The sequence below is a fragment of the Pygocentrus nattereri genome, chromosome 15 (genome assembly GCF_015220715.1).
Source record: "Pygocentrus nattereri isolate fPygNat1 chromosome 15, fPygNat1.pri, whole genome shotgun sequence".
NCBI lineage: Eukaryota > Metazoa > Chordata > Actinopteri > Characiformes > Serrasalmidae > Pygocentrus > Pygocentrus nattereri.
In genome coordinates, this window is record NC_051225.1 from 33,947,327 (window position 1) to 33,966,060 (window position 18,734).

Genomic DNA, 18,734 nt, shown 5'->3' on the forward strand with positions numbered 1-18,734 from the left:
TAAAGAGTATGTTTTATTTTGTGTGCAGCTGTTGTTGATATTTAATAATCATAGAAAACAAGTTTCACTGCTAGTCACCTTAGACAGAGGCATTGTACTCGGCTCGTCTCTAAAGCAATTAAAGCAATGATGTTGAGACACTAGCAGAAAATGTATTTCTGATGTTCGTTTTTGTGCTGAATGAAAATAAAATCACTGTTTTTGTATTTGATGGTTGAGGTAAGAGTTAGACTAATGCTTGATGGTATTTTTTACCATATAGCAGTCAGGATTGGCTGACACCACAAGGACTACCAATGGTTGTATGATGTATTTGCATAACATATGCTGTGTATTTTAATGAGAGAACTTTGATAAATTAAAACATAAAAGCACTTCAGAATACTGCATAACATGGCAAATAATTTGAAACTCTTGTTTAGGCCAGAATTACTATTAATATTAATATTCTATATATCAGTATGGATTGTAGATGTATTTGTATGTGTATTGGTATTTTATATTAGTATAGTATATGTATATGTATATATATATATGTTCGTATTTTTACATATATAATAATAAGAATTAAATGTCTGCTAACTCCTCAGTTACTTCATTTAGGTCCTGGATATTGCTTATTGGTAAGTGCTCTAAAGTCAGCTTGATGAGATGCCCATAAAAGACCTAAGAGATGTGTCCCAAACCACCAAAATCTTTGTCACAGTAAAAAGAGGGCATTTATAGATATTTATATCAAGTCAGATAGAAAGAAGGAGGTGACATGGTTCTCCTCTCTAACTACACATAAAACAACTTTAAACAAGTAATAAATGAAACAGTCTCTATGGCTTTCAAATGCAGTGTGATGGACTGTTTATGGGTGAACCTGAGATAAAGTTGTGTCCAGTATGACACGTTTTGTCGGTTTTCTAAGTGTAACACAAGTGAACGCCTCCCTTTACAGGGAACACACTTACATTTTTCTGCAAATTTAGTGCATATATTTGTTTATTTGCTGGATTTAAATATTGTAAAAGCAATATTTCAAAATGTGCCATAACTTTGCACAGGCCAATATGTTAAAATCAGCAAATAAACAGTAATTGTGTAATAAAATGTGCAAAAATGTGTTCTCTGTAGAGAAGAAGTTATTTTCACTTAGAAAATCAACAAAACGTAACTTGACCAGGGGCACCAAAACATTTGCATAGGACTTTAGATTGAATGAACTGCACCCAAATCCAAAAAGAGTTTTTACGCTTGACCAAAAGTACCAAAATCTCACTGCACATAGCCTTTGGTCGAGAAAAAGCCTCAAGTGTGAAAATGGTCTAATTCTCAAGCAGGCATTAGAGACCTGAATATTGGCCAGATATTGAGTACTCATCTCAGAGCCCACTCAACTGTCTGTGTTTAAATAATGTCACTGTAATTCTCCCTCTGTAAACATGCCTCCCTTATGGACAGGCCCGCTGCTGCCCATATGAGGTGCTGTGTGTATACACCACACATTTGCTGCAAACCGCATCCAAGTGTTGCTGTATGTTAAGTAGGACGGCTTAAAGGGTTTTTGGTCAAGTTCCTGACACGCCACTAGACAAAAGCAAAGTGAGATTTAAGGGAAGGAGTTTGCTGAAAACAACTTCCTCGCCTTCAAAGACAGCTTGAAAAAAGAGGCTTATATTTTTCTGGGGAGCTTAGTCTAGTCAAAACCTGTTTAGACTGAAACAAAACAGGCTTGTTACTTGTTTGAAGGGACTTTTGATCAGTCACCTTGTTATATATGCGTGTATGTGTGTGTCGTTGTATTTATTTATTTATTTATTTAGTATCATTCACCTTGTGTTGTCTGTGTGTCTATGACTGTGTGTGTGCATGCATAAGCAGAGAACGAAGAGGACTATGAGGACCTGAGCCAAGCTCTGCAACTCGTCAAAGAGGTAATAGTTGCCGTGGACAGTAAAGTGAATGAGCATGAAAAGAAGAGGAGACTGAAGGAGATCTATAACCGAACAGATGGCAAGTCCATTATGCGCATGAAGAGTGGTCAGATGTTTGCTCGAGAGGACCTCATACGAGGCAGAAAGCTCCTGCACGACGGCCCACTGCAGTTGAAAAGCACTGCAGGCAGGCTAAAGGGTAAAAGGCCTATTCTTTCAGGTTTTTGTGCTTCACTTCTGTGGTGTAAAAAAGAAAAAAGTTGTTCCTGACATATATATGTTTGGACAGAGGGCTGGGTGATGTTTATTATAGAAGTAATTAGCACAATGTGCTCTTGTTAAAAAAGTCATGATTATGGATTACATCGCCAAAGACTGTAGCCTGAAGGCTTATTAATGCCCTGTAACTATCTTTTGTGATAATAATTCTTGGTCACTAACAGTAGAAGATGATAAAACATTAGATGGAAATGTTGCTTAATAGTATTTTTTAAGCTTTTTAAAATTACTGTTTAAAAAACTGTTTCAAGCTTTTTAAAATTAAATTAAGCCTATTCCAGAATCTACAATTTAGAATCAGTTCTCTTTCTGATTATTGCCTGTAAAAAAAAAGTTTCGGTTACTTATTATTAATTGCCAATATTAATTGGCCCAGTGCCGCCTCCCTATTTGATACATTTGAACATCTAAGTAACAACAGAAGCAGAAAAGCAGTGTCCAGGGACAGAAAGGTTGACATGCATTGTTTCCTTTGAGCACAGGACATATGCAATCAAACACATTGCAGTTTTCTTAAAATGGGTGAAAATTATTTGGAAATTGTTCGAAAGTGAAGTGGAAGAGCCCAGATTTAGGTCAAAAAAAGGCCCAGTAAATTCAGCCAACTAACTCTCAGAGATCATCAGGGTCCCCATACTTTTCATTGCTATGAGCAGCGTCAGTGTGCTGTCACAAAGTGACTGTGTGTGTCTATATGGGAGATGAAGATTCTGATTTAAATTAGCTAGGAAAATTGACTGAGTAAAACACATATGGTACTCTGCTCTGGATAAAATGAGTCAAAAGTGTTATATACTCACAAAGTGGGACATAAAAGCCAGACATATTTGCAGTAACCCAAATCCTGCTTTGTAACAGAGGAAACCTGGCGGTGCAATTATTAATGTCTCAAGCTACTTTCATATTATATTTCTTTATCTCGACAGCTTTCTGTGATTGAGAACAATCAGGTCCACAGTGTTCCAGAGAAATTGAGGCCAAATATCAAAGCTGAAAGTGACCAAAATGGATCTTTGTGTCAGAAAAAAGTATAAAAAAAAGAAGAAGAAAAAAAAGACAATTTGTTCAAAAACAAAAAAGATTTGTTCAAGAGGTTTTATACTGTAGAGGGATTGCAGCAAGTGGACTGCATGCTAGAATCTCATTTACAGTTATACATTTTTTTCTGACCAATGGAAAGAGATTAGGAGATTACATACATGTTGATATTTGTTGAATTCATTATTAAAATTGGTTCAAACATAAAAAGAACAACATCTTTCTGGAAGGCTGTGTTCCTACACCACTCAGTACATGTCTGATTGAAAATCTAATGGTCAGAAAATTTGGTCCACACGGATTTTAGTAGTTCAATATAGTTATTACATTTTGAAGAGCTTATCAAAGCAGTAGATGCAGTAATGCAGTATTTTTATCAAACATGTATCTGTTTTCTGATTTGCCTTTCCACAGATGTTCAAGCGCTACTTCTCTCTGATGTCTTGGTTTTCTTGCAAGAGAAGGACCAAAAATACGTGTTCGCCTCTCTGGTACGTTATTAGCTCTTTGGCTTACATTATTTACAAGAAATGTTCCCTTTTGATGCCCCACTGGTGCAGCTTCAGCATTTGTATGTTGTAGAATTTACCCAGTCACGTAGTTAAGCTGTGTACTCAGGTTGCTAGTTTCAATAAAGACGCTGACTTTGTGAGGCTCTTGGCAGAGTGAGAGCAATCCAGCAGTTATACAAGCTTTTGCTGTGTTTTCTTTTTTCATGCCTCTGTCAACTGCAGTGATATTTTTTAGAGCTTCAGTGTATCTGATTTATTGCCAAAATGGCTCTGTACAACTGAAGGAATTTCCCTGCTTTGCACAGTTCCTTTGCCTGTCAGATAGAAGATGTGGATTGTTTAAAAAAAAAGTTCTCATGAAGTATACATGGTAACATCTTTTGCTAACAACTATAAAAGCAAACCGGGATTCTTACTAATTATGCTGTAATTTTTTGCAATCATGCGAAAATACCTATTTAATTTGCTTTGGATGCTTCTTGGTTATTCCTATGTTGTCCCACACTGAAAAAGAGTAATGCTGAGAATTTGCTTGATTTTAAATCTGTGTGTGCAGGGAACAACCAAAAATTGAGAAATTTAACATATTTTTATGTAGTAAAAAAGGTTCAAGCAAAATATTTTTATTATTATTTATTATTTTTTTCCCATAGCATTGTCATCTGCAAATCTCCACAATTAACGGACAGATATTGTCAAGATTTGCTAATTAAATCATTTGATTCACACCAATATTATTTTAATATTACTTGTTGTCTGTAGTCAGGCTAAAGTACTGCCTCCACATGACGGGGTTAGTTTTAACATGCTATTACACCTAAGACTCCCAGAATAAACAATGAAAAAAGCCTGTATCCCCCATACAAATTTATTTATTTATTTATTTATTTTTCAACAGATTCATGAACAAAAAGTGTTATAGGTGTCATGTAAATAACGTTTATTTCAGCTTTATCATCCTGTTATTTGTTTTCTTCTTTGTGGCCAGAAATTGACATTAATTATGTTCAATTTATGCCTATATGTTTGTGTTAATGCTAGAAAGGTTGTCTGGTTCTAAGAAACTAGAACTGTATTTTAGCCCGTGTTAAAACTATCCTCTCAGTCTGTTACAGTTAGTAAGTTGTAAGCTCTACCCTCACCCTGCTTTTGGCTAAATCGTTCTAGATGAGAATGTTATGTAAAACAGCTGTTGCTGTTCAATGTTGCTCAGATATTTTCAGATTATTTAGCAAAACCACAATGTGGTAGGTGTGTTAATGCATGACCCACTCTACCATACATCATTACCACTTGAATAAAATATATAACATAACAATACAGCTTTGTCTTTCAGTTGACAGATCAGAAACGGAAATTGTGTAGTTGCATGCTTTTAATGGTCAATGTGTACCTTTTCTTTCTTCCCTCTCCCATGACCTTCCACTGGCTCCACCCTCCATTTTCTGTTTTGTCTCTCTGTCCCTCTCCCTCTCCTCTGTCTCTCTCTCTCTCTCTCTCTCTCTCTCTCTCTCTCTCTCTAGGACCAGCGTGCCACTGTGATCTCCCTGCAGAAGCTGATAGTGAGGGAGGTGGCCAACGAGGACCGCGGCCTCTTCCTCATCACAGCGGGCATCGAGCGGCCCGAGATGGTGGAAGTTCACGCCAGTTCCCGAGAGGAGCGAAACACCTGGATGCAGCTCATCCAGGACGCCATGCACTCGATGTAAGTAAAGCAAACTCTGGGGCTAATTTCAAGGAAATTAGCATGGGGTTTAAATAACATCCTGTTGTATTTTTGTGCCTTTTAAGTGCCTTATTTACTGTTTATCTTTTTATTTTTTGATGTTTGATATATATAGCTTGTTTTTTTCTTTAATTTCCTTTGTACATTGACCCTGGGTAACCTTTTATATGCTCATAAATAAAATGTTAAAAATATTTTTGTACCATAATACATAATAATACACTGTTGTCAGTGAAACTTCATATTACCAAAATGGTAAATGTACAGTCAAAGGAACCAGACATTTTTCCAATTAATTTTGGACCATTTCTTTTGGTCTATGCATCATGAAATTTACACACAATGCAAAGGACAACAGGCCTTTTCACATTATATCAAAAACTGAAAAACGTAAAAAATGGAGATACAAGGTTTTGTTCTGACAACTGTAAGTGAGAAGTACGCACAAAAAATGTTTTTTTCTGCCTAACCTGCCAACTATGCATGGTTACCAGTAATATACAAAATCACAATCATGATCATACTGTTTCACGTTTTAAGCATTCCAGTAAACATGTATGATTACTATTTTACTTTACTGATTCAAAAAGTGTATGCCAAGACATGTTATAACAATTTATACCAATAACAGTACTGGGCAGCACGTTATCTAGTTGTTATAATAGTTGCTATACCAAATAGTTAACAGCATAAAGAAATAATTAAACTATACTGAAGAGTTATAGAGAAATACTGAAGCTTAAGTTAAGAGTCTGTCAGTATAATACCTTAAGGGAACAATTTCAATACATATTATTGCTTTTTAAACATTTTCATGATATTTTAACAAACTGGAATAAATTTGGTCACTGATATAATGATAGGACATTTTCATACCGTTCCATCTGTACTGGCTGCATGCTTTTGCATCTGATAAAAGGATTACTGGCAAAACAAAGTAGCTTGCCACATGAACATGAAGCAAGCAGTTTGATTTAATCTGTGCTTGTGTTCACAGAGAAAAGGATGATGATGAAGGTATCCCTAGTGAGACAGAGGAGGATAAAAAGCTGCTGGAGTCCAAAGCAAAAGAGATGAGAGGTGAGAAGCAAAGCAGTGCCATGATCATTTCGAGCGGGTGTTTGTGTTTTGATTCTTCACTTATTGTTGTTGTGTTTTCGATTTTTAAAGTTTGTGCTGATTCACCTGTATTGGCACTGACAGACGTTAAGGCTGATTGAAAAACCAGCTACAGATCTAAAATGACTGGTTTATCCCACATATTCCTTCTATTCCTCCTCTCTCTTTTTCTCTCAACTTTCTCCACCAACCCCATTATCTCTTTCTGTCACCTCTCTCTCTCTCTCTCTCTCTCTCTCATTCTCTCCCTCCCCATTCAATGCTGTTTTTAATTCACACTCTTTGTCTGTCCCACCTGTTCTTTTTTATCCATCTCTCCTTCTTTACTATTCCCACTCTTTCTACCCCCTTTTCTTTTTCTCTCACCTCTCTTAACTTTTCTCTCTCCCCATCCCATTCACTCCTTTTATCTGTTCCCTCACTCTTTCACCATTCTCTTTCTTTTTCTCTCTCTCAACCCCCTTCATTTTCTCATTGTCTCTGTTTTTAATATTCCTTCTCCATTTTTCTTTCTCATTTCTTTTTCTTCATCTCTCCTTCTCTCTCTCCCCATCCTATTGTCACTAACCCCCCTCCACCCCCTCTCTCCTCCTTTTCCAGACATGCTCCGGAGGAAAGATGATCAGATCCTGGCTCTGCTGCAGGAGAAGATTAAGCTGTTCCATGACATGTGTGAATGTACCTCCCCTGATGAGAAGATGCTGTTCAGGGCCTGTAATGATGACGTGCCCAGAGGAGAGCCCATCATGAAGGAGGCCATTAAAGAAGGTGACAAGGACTATATAAATAATTTACAAAGAAAGTGTTCCTGTATTTTAGAATTGTAACTTCTACATTATTTATCAGTTGGCAGTTTTTGTTACATGAAAGCAGTCTCCCTTGTGGCTTCATTAGACCTCATTTCCACAACTAAATGTCCTCCATGAGCCTTTGGTAATTCACTTAATGTAATGTGGTTAGTGACGTGCGTGCCTGTGTGGGTTTGTGCATGTGGCAGTGGAGATGTTGCAGACGCTGGTCAACAGCAGCCTGGGAGGGGCCGTGGGCCAGCAGGTGGTCAGCGCTCCTGGCAGCACGGTGTCTGTGTGTTTACCTCGCAGAGCTGAAACCTTCGGAGGCTTCGACAGCCACCAGATGAACATCTCCAAGCGTGAGACCTTGTTTCTGCACTGTGTTAACACTCACTCTGTCTACTGGTTGCATCACTGTGCCTTGTTCGTTGCAGGTTTATGCTAATTATATTCATTGTTTGGGGAATAATACTGAGTGAATATCAAGCACAAATGTTTGTCATCTATTTATCTAATTAAAAATGCCATAAATGTTTGAATCTTGAGCTTTTAGCCCTTAAACTGCAATTCAGTTCATCAGTTTCATAACTCGATAACATACATAATAATTTCATAATACCAACCAATACCAATTTACACTTTTACAGAACTCTTGGCTTGTATCTTTTTCACATCTTGCACTCACCGAAAAGAATATGCATTGAATTTGCTTTTTTGAAATGTGTACAGCATTTCTACATGAATAATTATATATTATATATTTGATATATATTTTGTACCTTAGTATACTTAGTTTTGGCAACGACTGTGTTCATGTAATATATTGTCTTCAGGTGGAAATTTTGTGGTAGCCTTAATAGCTGTTATATATTATATAATATTGCATTTATTTGATCTGTTTACTTTTAGTATTTGTTTACTATTAGGGTTGTGACAATTGTTTGCTTACAATGGATTACTCGTTTTAAAAATGTCAAGTCCTTGATGAATATGAATGAGTAGTGATTAGTTTGCAATTTGAATGATAAACATTGTATTTGCAATTTGTTATAAAGCCGTATTCAGCAGGCTTGGCATTCTCCACAAGCAGCAGCACTCAAGTCACTTTTAATGAGCATCAGTAGAAAAAGAGGAAACCCACATCCGCAGAATATCACACATGCACTTATGTTTATAGTTAAAAAATTAATGTATATGAAATACAATTTAGTGTTTGCTGTGATTACTTGGTCAATCTTTAAAATAAATTATAACAATATATAATATAGTAATAACTACTGATTGCTAATATAATCGATAATCATAGCCCTATTTACAATTAGTTTTCAGAACACTGATAGTAAACAAGTCTACATTTATGCATGTACCAATTCTATGTTTGTACAAGCCCATTAAAATGATTCTGAGTCTGAATAACAAGTCTTTAGACTAATAACTGAAAGATATGATAGTTAAGTGTAATTATAGTATTCATGGTAAATTAGTTTCTCACTGTATTTTCCTGTATTTGCAGACGGAGATAAAGAAGAAGGTGAAGACCTGAGGAGGACAGAGTCTGATGGTGTTCTGAAGAAGGTGAGGACCTTTTCACTCTGCCCTTTTCATACAGCCCTCACTCCACAATCCATGCATCCACTCGTTTATCAACAGCTACTAGGTTAACCAGATTTTGCAGAAGCACACAAAAACACATCCATGCACAGTGGCATTCACAGCTGTTCGGCCTTGCTCCTGTTTGTTTTTCCTGTCAGGTCTAATAGCTAAAGGGAGTCAGAGTGGAATAAGAGCTCAGTAAAGGAAGAGTAAGGAATAAGCATGCATTAAGAGTGTTCACTGCAGCCTGGTTATTTAGTGCTCATAATGAGCAGTGCTGTGGCAGGCCGGCAGCCACCCGCCTGTGGGAGTCAGCCTGATTAAAGGAGTCTCACAGCTGGACTCAGCTAAGCTATGCTCTCTGCTTTGTCTTCTCCACAGGGGGGAAACACCAACCTGCTGCTGCTGCTGAAGAGGAACAGTGAGGTAACACTGGCGAGCATGCTTCTCTTCCAATGAGACAACTTAGTAGTTAGTGGTTCAATGGATTTAGCAGCCTAACAGACTGAAAGTGGCAATTGGAACAGGGTTGTGTATCTTGGCTGGTGTGTTGACCCAAAGTTTAGAGTTATTATTGTCGTTGTGCTAAACATACAGTTTATTATGCAGCAGTAAGTTGAGATGGCATAATTTGCTTGGTTGAGAAGCATTTAAAAGTGATAGTGTTTTTTCACAATAACTGTATCCTTCCACTCAGTGCTGCTAAGTAAGAACTTGCTGACTGTTACTATATTTCTACTTTAGCACAAACAAAAATAGAAAATGGACACATTAGATATGTATATAAGATAATATGTGATCTGCAGCTGAGGAAGAGTGAAAATTCTGAACTCGCTGTTGCACCTAAGCGAGCTTTTCACTCAAAACATCTAACAAACTCGAATCAGCCAGAAACGAACAGAATAGAAATCAACTAACAAACTTAGCTGGAGCTAATTTCCGTTCAGGTTCAAAAAGGCTGAGCTGAACCTCATATTGCGAAATTTTATGGCTCTCATAAATTTGTCAATACAGAAACAGGCACTATCATATGTTTTAATGGAAGGACCATGTACCAAAGTTACATTTTATTTATATTCTCCATCAGTAAGTTCTAGCACTTCTATTTTTTTATTTGAGCATCAAGAAAACAAGATATCATAGCAAAATGTAAACAATGATTTTCTTTTTCATGAGAAAAAAAATGTATAAACAAGTTTTATCAAAATCAGATCATAATAAAATATCTAATTTTCTGCTTATGTGAACACAAATGCAAAGCCACAGCTGTGGGCTGTAAGTTTAGAATCTTCGCAGAATTTCTCAATTTGGTTTAAAGAGTTAGGATTGAGGATTTATTAATAATTCATTATTTTACGATCCCAGCAGCACTGACGTTAAAGTATGAAGATAAAATGTACCCAGGGCAGTTTGACAGAATTTCATACTTGCGGTGCCTTTCTCAGGTTTGATTTAAAATTGCACCGCTGTGAATTAGCTTGCCTATTAGTCATGGCACAGGAGCTTTCATAAAAAAGTAAACCTACCGTTATTGAACTGATCTAGCTTGATTACAGCTGATCACAGGACAGTGAGTGGGAGAGGGCCAAACAGTAATAGCATGAACAAGCATCGTTTCTGATGTAAGCATTATTGTTCCCAGTGAGATCACTACATTTGAAAGCACATTAAGAATCTTCAAGTTCCCCTTTTTCATCTCACAGGAGTGTATATAAGTGGGAGCGTGTGTCCTTATAAATGTCATTAGGATTAAAAGATAACATTTGTTTTTCTACAGCAGGTCCTGAGCAGTGTTACTCACCTCCATGATCTCCTCAGCTCACTGCAGGTTTGTGCTAAATCTGTTATATAACCCACAAGTGTCTTAATGAAAGTCTGATAGACAAGAGCCCACATTTCCCTTTCTGCATTTGAAGCTTTGGTAATTACACCCCCCCTCGACCCCATCCATCAACAAACTCCTGAATTTGTGTCATCATTTTGTAGTCGGTGTCATGCCCATATCTAAGCTGGTTTTCTTTGACAAAAATGAATGATGTTGTTAAAAACTACCACTATTGCATTCTAAAATGTTCCAAAGCTGGTTTGTCTGAATTACTACATCTAGAAGGAGTTGAAAGACAACTATTGCTATATGCAGCCTAACACACACTTTACATTGAATTTATTTATCGTATAATTGACGAACTCAACAAACCACTCCACACAAACCAGTATGCTTTGTTAAATACGGTAGTTTAAATGCTTTGGCAGTTTTGGGCTGCGGTTTGAGCTGCTAAAAGTAGTCTCACTTTGTGACATCATTTCAGTATACAGCAGTGTTAGCATGCTTATAACATGTATGTACCATCATTCATATTTCGACTGCTAAATGACCTCATAAATCAGAGGATGCAGTGACACTCTGGGAAAAAATGCACACATGACAAAATTTATTGGCTTTGGAACCTTTTCTTTTACCACAGGGTACCACAGAAGCATTTTTTGGAAATCTCATTAATTTTTCTCACAGAAATCTGTTCTTAATATGGGCCTGACACCCACTACAGAATGATGCAGAGTGTATGGAAAACAATCATTCGTGATTATATATTACAGATATCATGTGGTGTTTCCATTAAATGTTTAGTAAAGTTCATAAAATGTGTAAATCCACTGACTTTGTTGTGTTTGTGTACAACCATGTTTCAGAATAGTATATGTTTTTTTACAACATCAAAATAGCCAATAAAAATTGATGTAAAACATTAAAAATACAGTTTCCACCGATGTCTAAATTTATTTAGTGGTTCAGAATTTGCCATTGAATTTAATTGTGAGGCAGCAGGTGGACCATGTCAAAAAAAGACTTTTAGATTATGAATAATAAGTAAGGTTTAAGCTTTGGGTTGGTTATAAAGACAGAACTTTAAACTGAGTAATTGGAAAACTTAAATCAAGGTTTTTTCTATCATTTAATATTGTATTTCTTGATGAAAGGTTTAACCACTGTTGAAAAAAGTTTAACCACAGTTCACTTTGCATTACAGGCTGTTTTAATTTTGCAATTTCAAACAGTTCCTTACCACAGACATGTAGACTGCATGTTAACTTGAAATCGTGCCTTACATGTTGTACGTACTGTACATAATGTCTGTTTACGTCACCTCTAACAGTGGCGTCAATGAAACTCTGTGGAATTAAATAGTCTTAAGCAAGGATCTGAGTAAAATAATGATCCAGTGTTTTAACTCAAAAATGTCTTATGCCTTAAAACTTTGTTTACTGAACTTCTAATAGTAAGTTAAGAATTAGTTTAAAGTAATAATTTTTACATTTGTTTAACTCATTAAATGAAGTTCAGTAAACTCAAATGTTTAAGGCAGAGCAGGTTACTTCCGTTTTTCAGTTAAAGCCAACATATCGCCCCTGTCGGAACAAAACCATTTTTCAGTTTTTGACATAAATGACAGGTTGCCTTTTTTACTGTCTGTCAATTTTATGACGACTAAATCAAAAGAAATGAAACTTGGAAAAAAGTCTGTTTCCATTGACTTACATTAAAAGATAAGTGTGTTTTTTCTTTCTCCTGTATAGTTACAATTTTGGAGATAAGAGGTTTTGTTCCGACAGCAGTGATATGTAGCCAATATACACTATATTGCCAAATGTATTCAAATATTAGTGAAAGAATGGGTTGCTCTCAGGAGCTCAGTGAATTCCAGTGTGGTATCATGATAGGATGCACAGGTGGCATTCATTGATTCATGAAATTTCCTCGATACTAAATATTCCACAGTCAGCTGTCAGTGGTATTATAACAAAGTGGAAGCGATTGGGAACAACAGCAGCTCAGCCTCGAAGTGGTCGGCCACATAAAATGACAGAGCGGGGTCAGCGGATGCTGAGACGCATAGTGCACAGAGGACGCCAACTTTCTGCAGTCAATCGCTACAGACCTCCAAACTTCATGTGGTCAGCGTAGAAAGCTTCATGGAATGGGTTTTCATGGTTGAGCAGCTGCATCCAAGACTTACATCACCAAGCGATGCAAAGCGTCTAATACAGTGTAAAGCGCCACCACTGGACTCTAGAGCAGTGGAGACGTGTTCTCTGGAGTGATGAATCATGCTTCTCCCTCTGGCAATCTGATGGACGAGTCTGGTTTTGGGGGTTGTCAGGAGAACGATGATTGTCTGACTGCATTGTGCCAAGTGTAAAGTTTGGTGGAGGGGTGATTTTGGTGTGGGGTTGTTTTTCAGGAGTTGTGTTTGGTTGTGCTCTCTTAATACTTCAGCAGACCAAGAGATTTTGGACAAGTTCATGCTCAACTTTGTGGAAACAGTTTGGGGATGGCCCCTTCCCATTCAAACATGACTGTGCACCAGTGCACAAAGCAAGGTGCATAAAGACATGGATAAGCGAGTTTGGTGTGGAAGAACTTTAATGGTGTGCACAAAGTCCTGACCTCAACCTGATAGAACACCTTAGGGATGAATTAGAGTAGAGAGTCAGGCCTTCTTGTCCAACATCAGTGTCTGACCTCACAAATGCGCTTATGGAAGAATTCCAATAAACACTCCTAAACCTTGTGGAAAGCCTTCGTAGAAGAGTTGAAGCTGTTGTAGCTGCAAAGGGTGAGCCGACATCATTTTAAACCCCATGGATTAAGAATGGGATGTCACTCAATTCATATGTGTGTGAAGACAGACGAGCGAATACTTTTGGCAATGTAGTGTATATGCTGATCAGTTCTGGTAAAATCCTGGACTGTACTGGTATAGCCCTACTTCAATTTTTTTCTTTGTTTATGTGTGTTATGCAGGCTGTGGTGGTCCAGCAGGACACCTTTGTCGAGGACCAGCGGCAGTCCTTAAGTGAGCGGCCCTCTTCTCGCCCGTCCTCGCGGCCGCCCTCTCTGGTGGAGCAGGAGAAGCAGCGCAGTCTGGAGCGTCACAGACAGGAGGCTGCTGCACTGCAGCGCCAACAGGCCGCACACGCCGAGGAGAGGAAGCGCAGAGAGAGAGAGTGGGATGCTCGGGAGAAAGAGCTGGTGGACCGGGAGTCAATACTCAACTCCAAAGAAGATGAGGTGCAGAGGAGGCGTAGGGAGCTGGAGGAGGCACGGAGGGAGCTGCAGGGGAGAAAAGAGGATTATCAAAAAGACCTGGAGAGGCTGAGAGACTCTCAGAGGAAGCTGGAGAGAGAGAAGGAGCAGATGCAGAGGGAGATGGAGAATATCAGGGAGACAGAGGTGAGTTAAAGGAACTACTATTCAGATGAGATTAGCTTTACATGGAGAGATCAGGGTCATTATCTGAGTATCTCTGTGATTTTAGTTCCTTCTAAATCATCATGTTAGTAGCCTTGTGTGGACTCTGCATTGAGTGCTGAGAAGATAGTCAGCTTTAGTGTAGGGGTTGGATGATACAGCAAAAACACCATGATACTGCAGCACATTTTCTCGATACACAATATGAATCACATATTGTGTATAGTTTTTATAGTTTATATAGTTTTTTCTGATATTTGATAAGATGCAACAGACAAAAAGAAGCAGGAGGGCCAATGTAATGTGCAAATATGAGGAAATGAAAGGAACCAGGTTAGACCTACAGACAAAATAATTTTGCTTTTTAAATAATAAAATTTGCAGTTTTGAAAATGAATATATCTCAGTAATATACAATAGAATAATATAAAATAAAGTAATATAAAAGGTTTTTTTAGCACAATATCTAAATTTCTTTTTTTATTTATTTATAGTTTAACACATGGGAGAAAAACAAATAGTAAAATATGAAACTTATAACTTTTGCACAGGACACATTTTGTTTTTTCCCCACAATATGTTAAATTTAGCAAATTAACAGTAACTGTGCATTAAAATGTGAGAATGTGTAACTTCTTTTCACTTAGAAAATGAACAAAACATCATTTTAACAGGACTGCAAAACGTTTGCATATGACAGTAGCTGAACAGTTTCAGACTATTGCACAATTTACCAGCCCCCTTCTTCTCCTTTCACCCTTGGTCGGTCTCTGACCGCAGGACTGCTGTTGACCAGATATTGTTTGGGTGGTGGTTCTTTCTCAGCAGAGAGGTGGCAGAGAAATGGGAGTGTGTGTGGTTCTGGAAGGAGTGTACTAGACACAGTGGTTTTGATGAGGTTTTTAACACACATCAGTGTCACCACTAGTTCGACCTAAAAATATCCAGACAAGAGCGGATCTGTTGTCCGAAACTAGCTACTGATGAAGGACTAGCTAACACAAGAGGATAGTTAACACAGGAAGAGGATAGCTAACACAAACTGCATCAACAAATGACCGTCTCTATCTGCACATCAGCAAGGTAGAGCTACAAAGAGTGGTTTCTAAAAAGCAACCCTGTGAATTGATGTGCAGTTAAATATTCTGTAGAGACACTCAGTGAATCATTTATTTGTCTGTGATCCAGATCAAGCCAATAAATACTGGCCTTAAATGTACAGGGGTCAGCACTGAAATCTAGATGTTCAAAGAGTCATAGTAGCATAGTTAGCATAGTGAGTAATTTTGGTAAAGTGACAATGCATAATCGAAGTACAGTCATATCTCAGTAATGTATAGAGGTAACATTGAAATTTTTACATCCAAAGAATTCCACCAATTTATCAAAATCTAATATCATAATTCAATAATTGAGATGTAAAAGTCATTCGCAGTGGTTTGATGTGAAATTCATTGCAGAGAAACTTAATAACTTAATGATTGGAACTAGGGGTGACAACGCACAGTGCAAATATAGATATTTTTAACTATCCAAAACCACCAGCTACATATGTCTTGAGCTTTTATATGTAAAGCTAGTGATATATAGGTATATGCTATTGATTTTATATGTAGTACATTTTATTTGGGTGCTATTTTGTCTTATAAGCACCCTACACCCTACAAAAACTATCATAAAACGTCTCAAGCACTAGGCAACATATACTATTTTAATTGAAACCTATCTATGAGGGAGCCATTAAACACTTCTTATGTCTGGTTCCTATAATTTCTGAACCACTCTGAGTGACTTTGTTCACATCTTAACTGTTTAATTACACAAAGTTTTTGAAAAATAGTTAAGTTCCTTTTTAATATGATAACATTACTCATATAAAGGTCAGAAAAAATCCTGTCTGATCAGTACTTTAGAAACTTACAGTGCCACTCTTGAGAATTTGTTACTAGAAAAATCAATGCACTTTGTTAGTGCTTTCAGCTTTTTCTTAACCTTGTTGGCATATTGATTGGTGCACGGTCCAAGAAACCTATTTGTTATTCATCGTTAGAAATGTTTTACAAAGCTTTAAATTATTTATACAGTATTGCACCCGTCTCTGACCCTCAACCTATGAATAGGCCAAAATACTGCACACCAAAAGAGCTTAAACTGTGATTGCTACCAATTGCATCTGTTCCAGAAGCGCGTGAACAGGACCCCCTCCAGCACCTCGGAGGATTCGCTGAACATCCAAAGCAGCAGCTCAGTGGAGCGGGACCTGGGGGAGGCTGAGCTGTCGGCCAGCCCCAGGAAAAACTCCCTCTCCAGGATGGACTCCAAACACAAGGGTCGCAACCTCAACCCCTTCTCCCTGGGGCCCAAAGCCATGAGCACAGACGGACATAAGCAGGTCCAGAACCGACTGCTCCAGCTGACCAAAACCAAGGACAAAAAGGACAAAAAGAAGAAGAAAAGCAAGAGCAAGCCCTCTCAGGAAGCAGGTAACCTCCACCTTAAACTACATGTAGCTCATAAATGGCAGCAATCAGGAATGACAGAGAATGACAGAGAATGCTTGTACAGCAGTTAAATTTGCTATGATTTCCTTCTCTTTCCACTTAAAGCTGGCCAAACACTATCTGGCTGTTGCACTATTTGTCATATTGTTACTATCATACTAAAAGCTTGTACATCTGATGTGGTAACGTTAAAGGATGAGGAAAAACATGTTCTAAATTTAATAGACATTAAACTAGAATTTAACAGTCTTTGTTGTGTTATAGAGTTTTCTGTAGCACAGCATTGTAAACCTCAACCCCATTAGTTTTACAAAATTCACGATTTTATACTGTTTTCATGTTTTCATTCTTCAGTATTCTCTTACTACAATATCATGAATCACGCAAATATATAACATGTTCATTTGGAATCCATGTACTGTCTGCCCGTCCTGACTGCCTGATCCATAGGCTAGTTCATAGTGATTTAATTCTTATCCCGCACAAACTGGTGACAAGTGAAAAGTTGATGACAAGTTTTTTACTCTTTTAAAGCATAAATTCAAAAGAACTCAAACTGAGGTCAGATATCTGGATAGACAGCTACCTTGTTAGCTTTTAGCTTTTTTGGTAAATTCAATTAAATCACTTTCATCATCACTCTGAAAAACACTGAGGGCGACCCTCATTTACAATGTAGCCAAGCATGCATGTATGAGTATAACGAAGAAAACAAAACAAGGACTGAAAAGTACAAATGGAATTTAATCAACTCAAAGAAAAAGAACGCTAAAACGTATGCAATAAAAATAAATAAATACACGCATTTTCTAAACTGCTGATCCTTCTAGGTCGCTGGAGCCTGTCCTAGCAGTTGTTGGGCATAAGGCAGGAAACACACTGGACAAGTCACCAGTTCATCTCAGGGCAGACAGACAGACAGACATACACATTCATACCTAGGGCAGTTTAGCACGTCCAAATGGCCTGACTGCATGTCTTTGGACTGAGGGAGGAAACCTACGCAGACACGGGAGGAACATGCAAACTCCACACAGAAAGGACCCTGGTCACCTGGCTGGGGAACTGAAACCAGGCCCTTCTCGCTGTGCCACTGCGCCACCGTGCTGCCCAAAACAAATTAATTAGTAAATAAAAGTAAATAATTAATTTAAGCTAAAATCAGCTACAGTTGTAAGCAACTAATTTTTACTATTTAAACGATATATTTACAATTTAAACTATATATTAAAACGAAACCCAACTAGGATCATTTAAAAATTTGCTTATTACACACATAAGATACCTTTATTGTCATTGCACAGTGTACAACGAAATTGAGCAGCAATCCAACAACACTTTCTACATACAAAACAATTAAACATAAGGCTAAAATATGTAAAGTGCAGATTTAAGGAAAAAAAGTATAAAAAAAAGAAAAGAAAAAGGACTATATATATTCTAAACAGACAATAGACAAGTGAGGTAGCACATCATTAGTTAACAACTAAAATCAAATAAAGCAGGCAGGCTGAGTAGAGGTGGTTAAAGATCCAAAGTTTAACAGTATCCTTATCTGATAATAATTCTCCATTCTCGCCATTGTAATGAAGACAGCTCTAGGTTTCCCCTCCAACTTCAAGATTCATCTTGAACAGTCTTTCATCATCTTTAAACTAAGAAATCTCGCTACTGCAGCACCACTGATGCATGTGCAGAGACATATTTACAATAGACTCAAGGCTTTATGGTCATTTCACCTATATACAAGGACACAGTGTGACAGTATATCACTGGTTACATTTTTATTTTGGTTGGGGTTGGAGTGTCCCTTTAATTTTATTTTTAAAAATGTCAAATTTTGTCAGGACACCAACAATATCTTTTTATTCCAGTTGATTTACTGGGCTTTTACACTGTCAACACAGCCAAGATTATTTGTTTTTCCACTTCAATCAAGGACTTTCTCCTACATAGAGACATCAGCTATGATTACCTGGAAGTTTAGCATTTGTCAAGTGTT

General features: G+C 37.5%; 1 protein-coding gene across 9 annotated transcripts in view; it reads left to right on the forward strand.

Moving 5' to 3' along the window:
• LOC108428485 (A-kinase anchor protein 13) overlaps positions 1 to 18,734 on the forward strand; it is a 96,724-nt gene that overhangs the window by 75,474 nt on the left and 2,516 nt on the right. For 4 of the 9 annotated variants that reach the window (XM_017699521.2, XM_037545172.1, XM_037545173.1 and 1 more), the window contains 11 exons: positions 1,867 to 2,121; positions 3,654 to 3,730; positions 5,275 to 5,456; positions 6,475 to 6,557; positions 7,197 to 7,364; positions 7,594 to 7,746; positions 8,901 to 8,962; positions 9,362 to 9,406; positions 10,758 to 10,808; positions 13,785 to 14,213; positions 16,414 to 16,714. In XM_017699521.2, coding sequence (XP_017555010.1) covers positions 1,867 to 2,121; positions 3,654 to 3,730; positions 5,275 to 5,456; positions 6,475 to 6,557; positions 7,197 to 7,364; positions 7,594 to 7,746; positions 8,901 to 8,962; positions 9,362 to 9,406; positions 10,758 to 10,808; positions 13,785 to 14,213; positions 16,414 to 16,714 — 1,806 coding nt within the window. The remainder of the gene's footprint in view (positions 1 to 1,866; positions 2,122 to 3,653; positions 3,731 to 5,274; positions 5,457 to 6,474; positions 6,558 to 7,196; positions 7,365 to 7,593; positions 7,747 to 8,900; positions 8,963 to 9,361; positions 9,407 to 10,757; positions 10,809 to 13,784; positions 14,214 to 16,413; positions 16,715 to 18,734) is intronic. The other 5 variants (XM_037545168.1, XM_037545174.1, XM_017699522.2 and 2 more) reach the window with 3 other exon arrangements.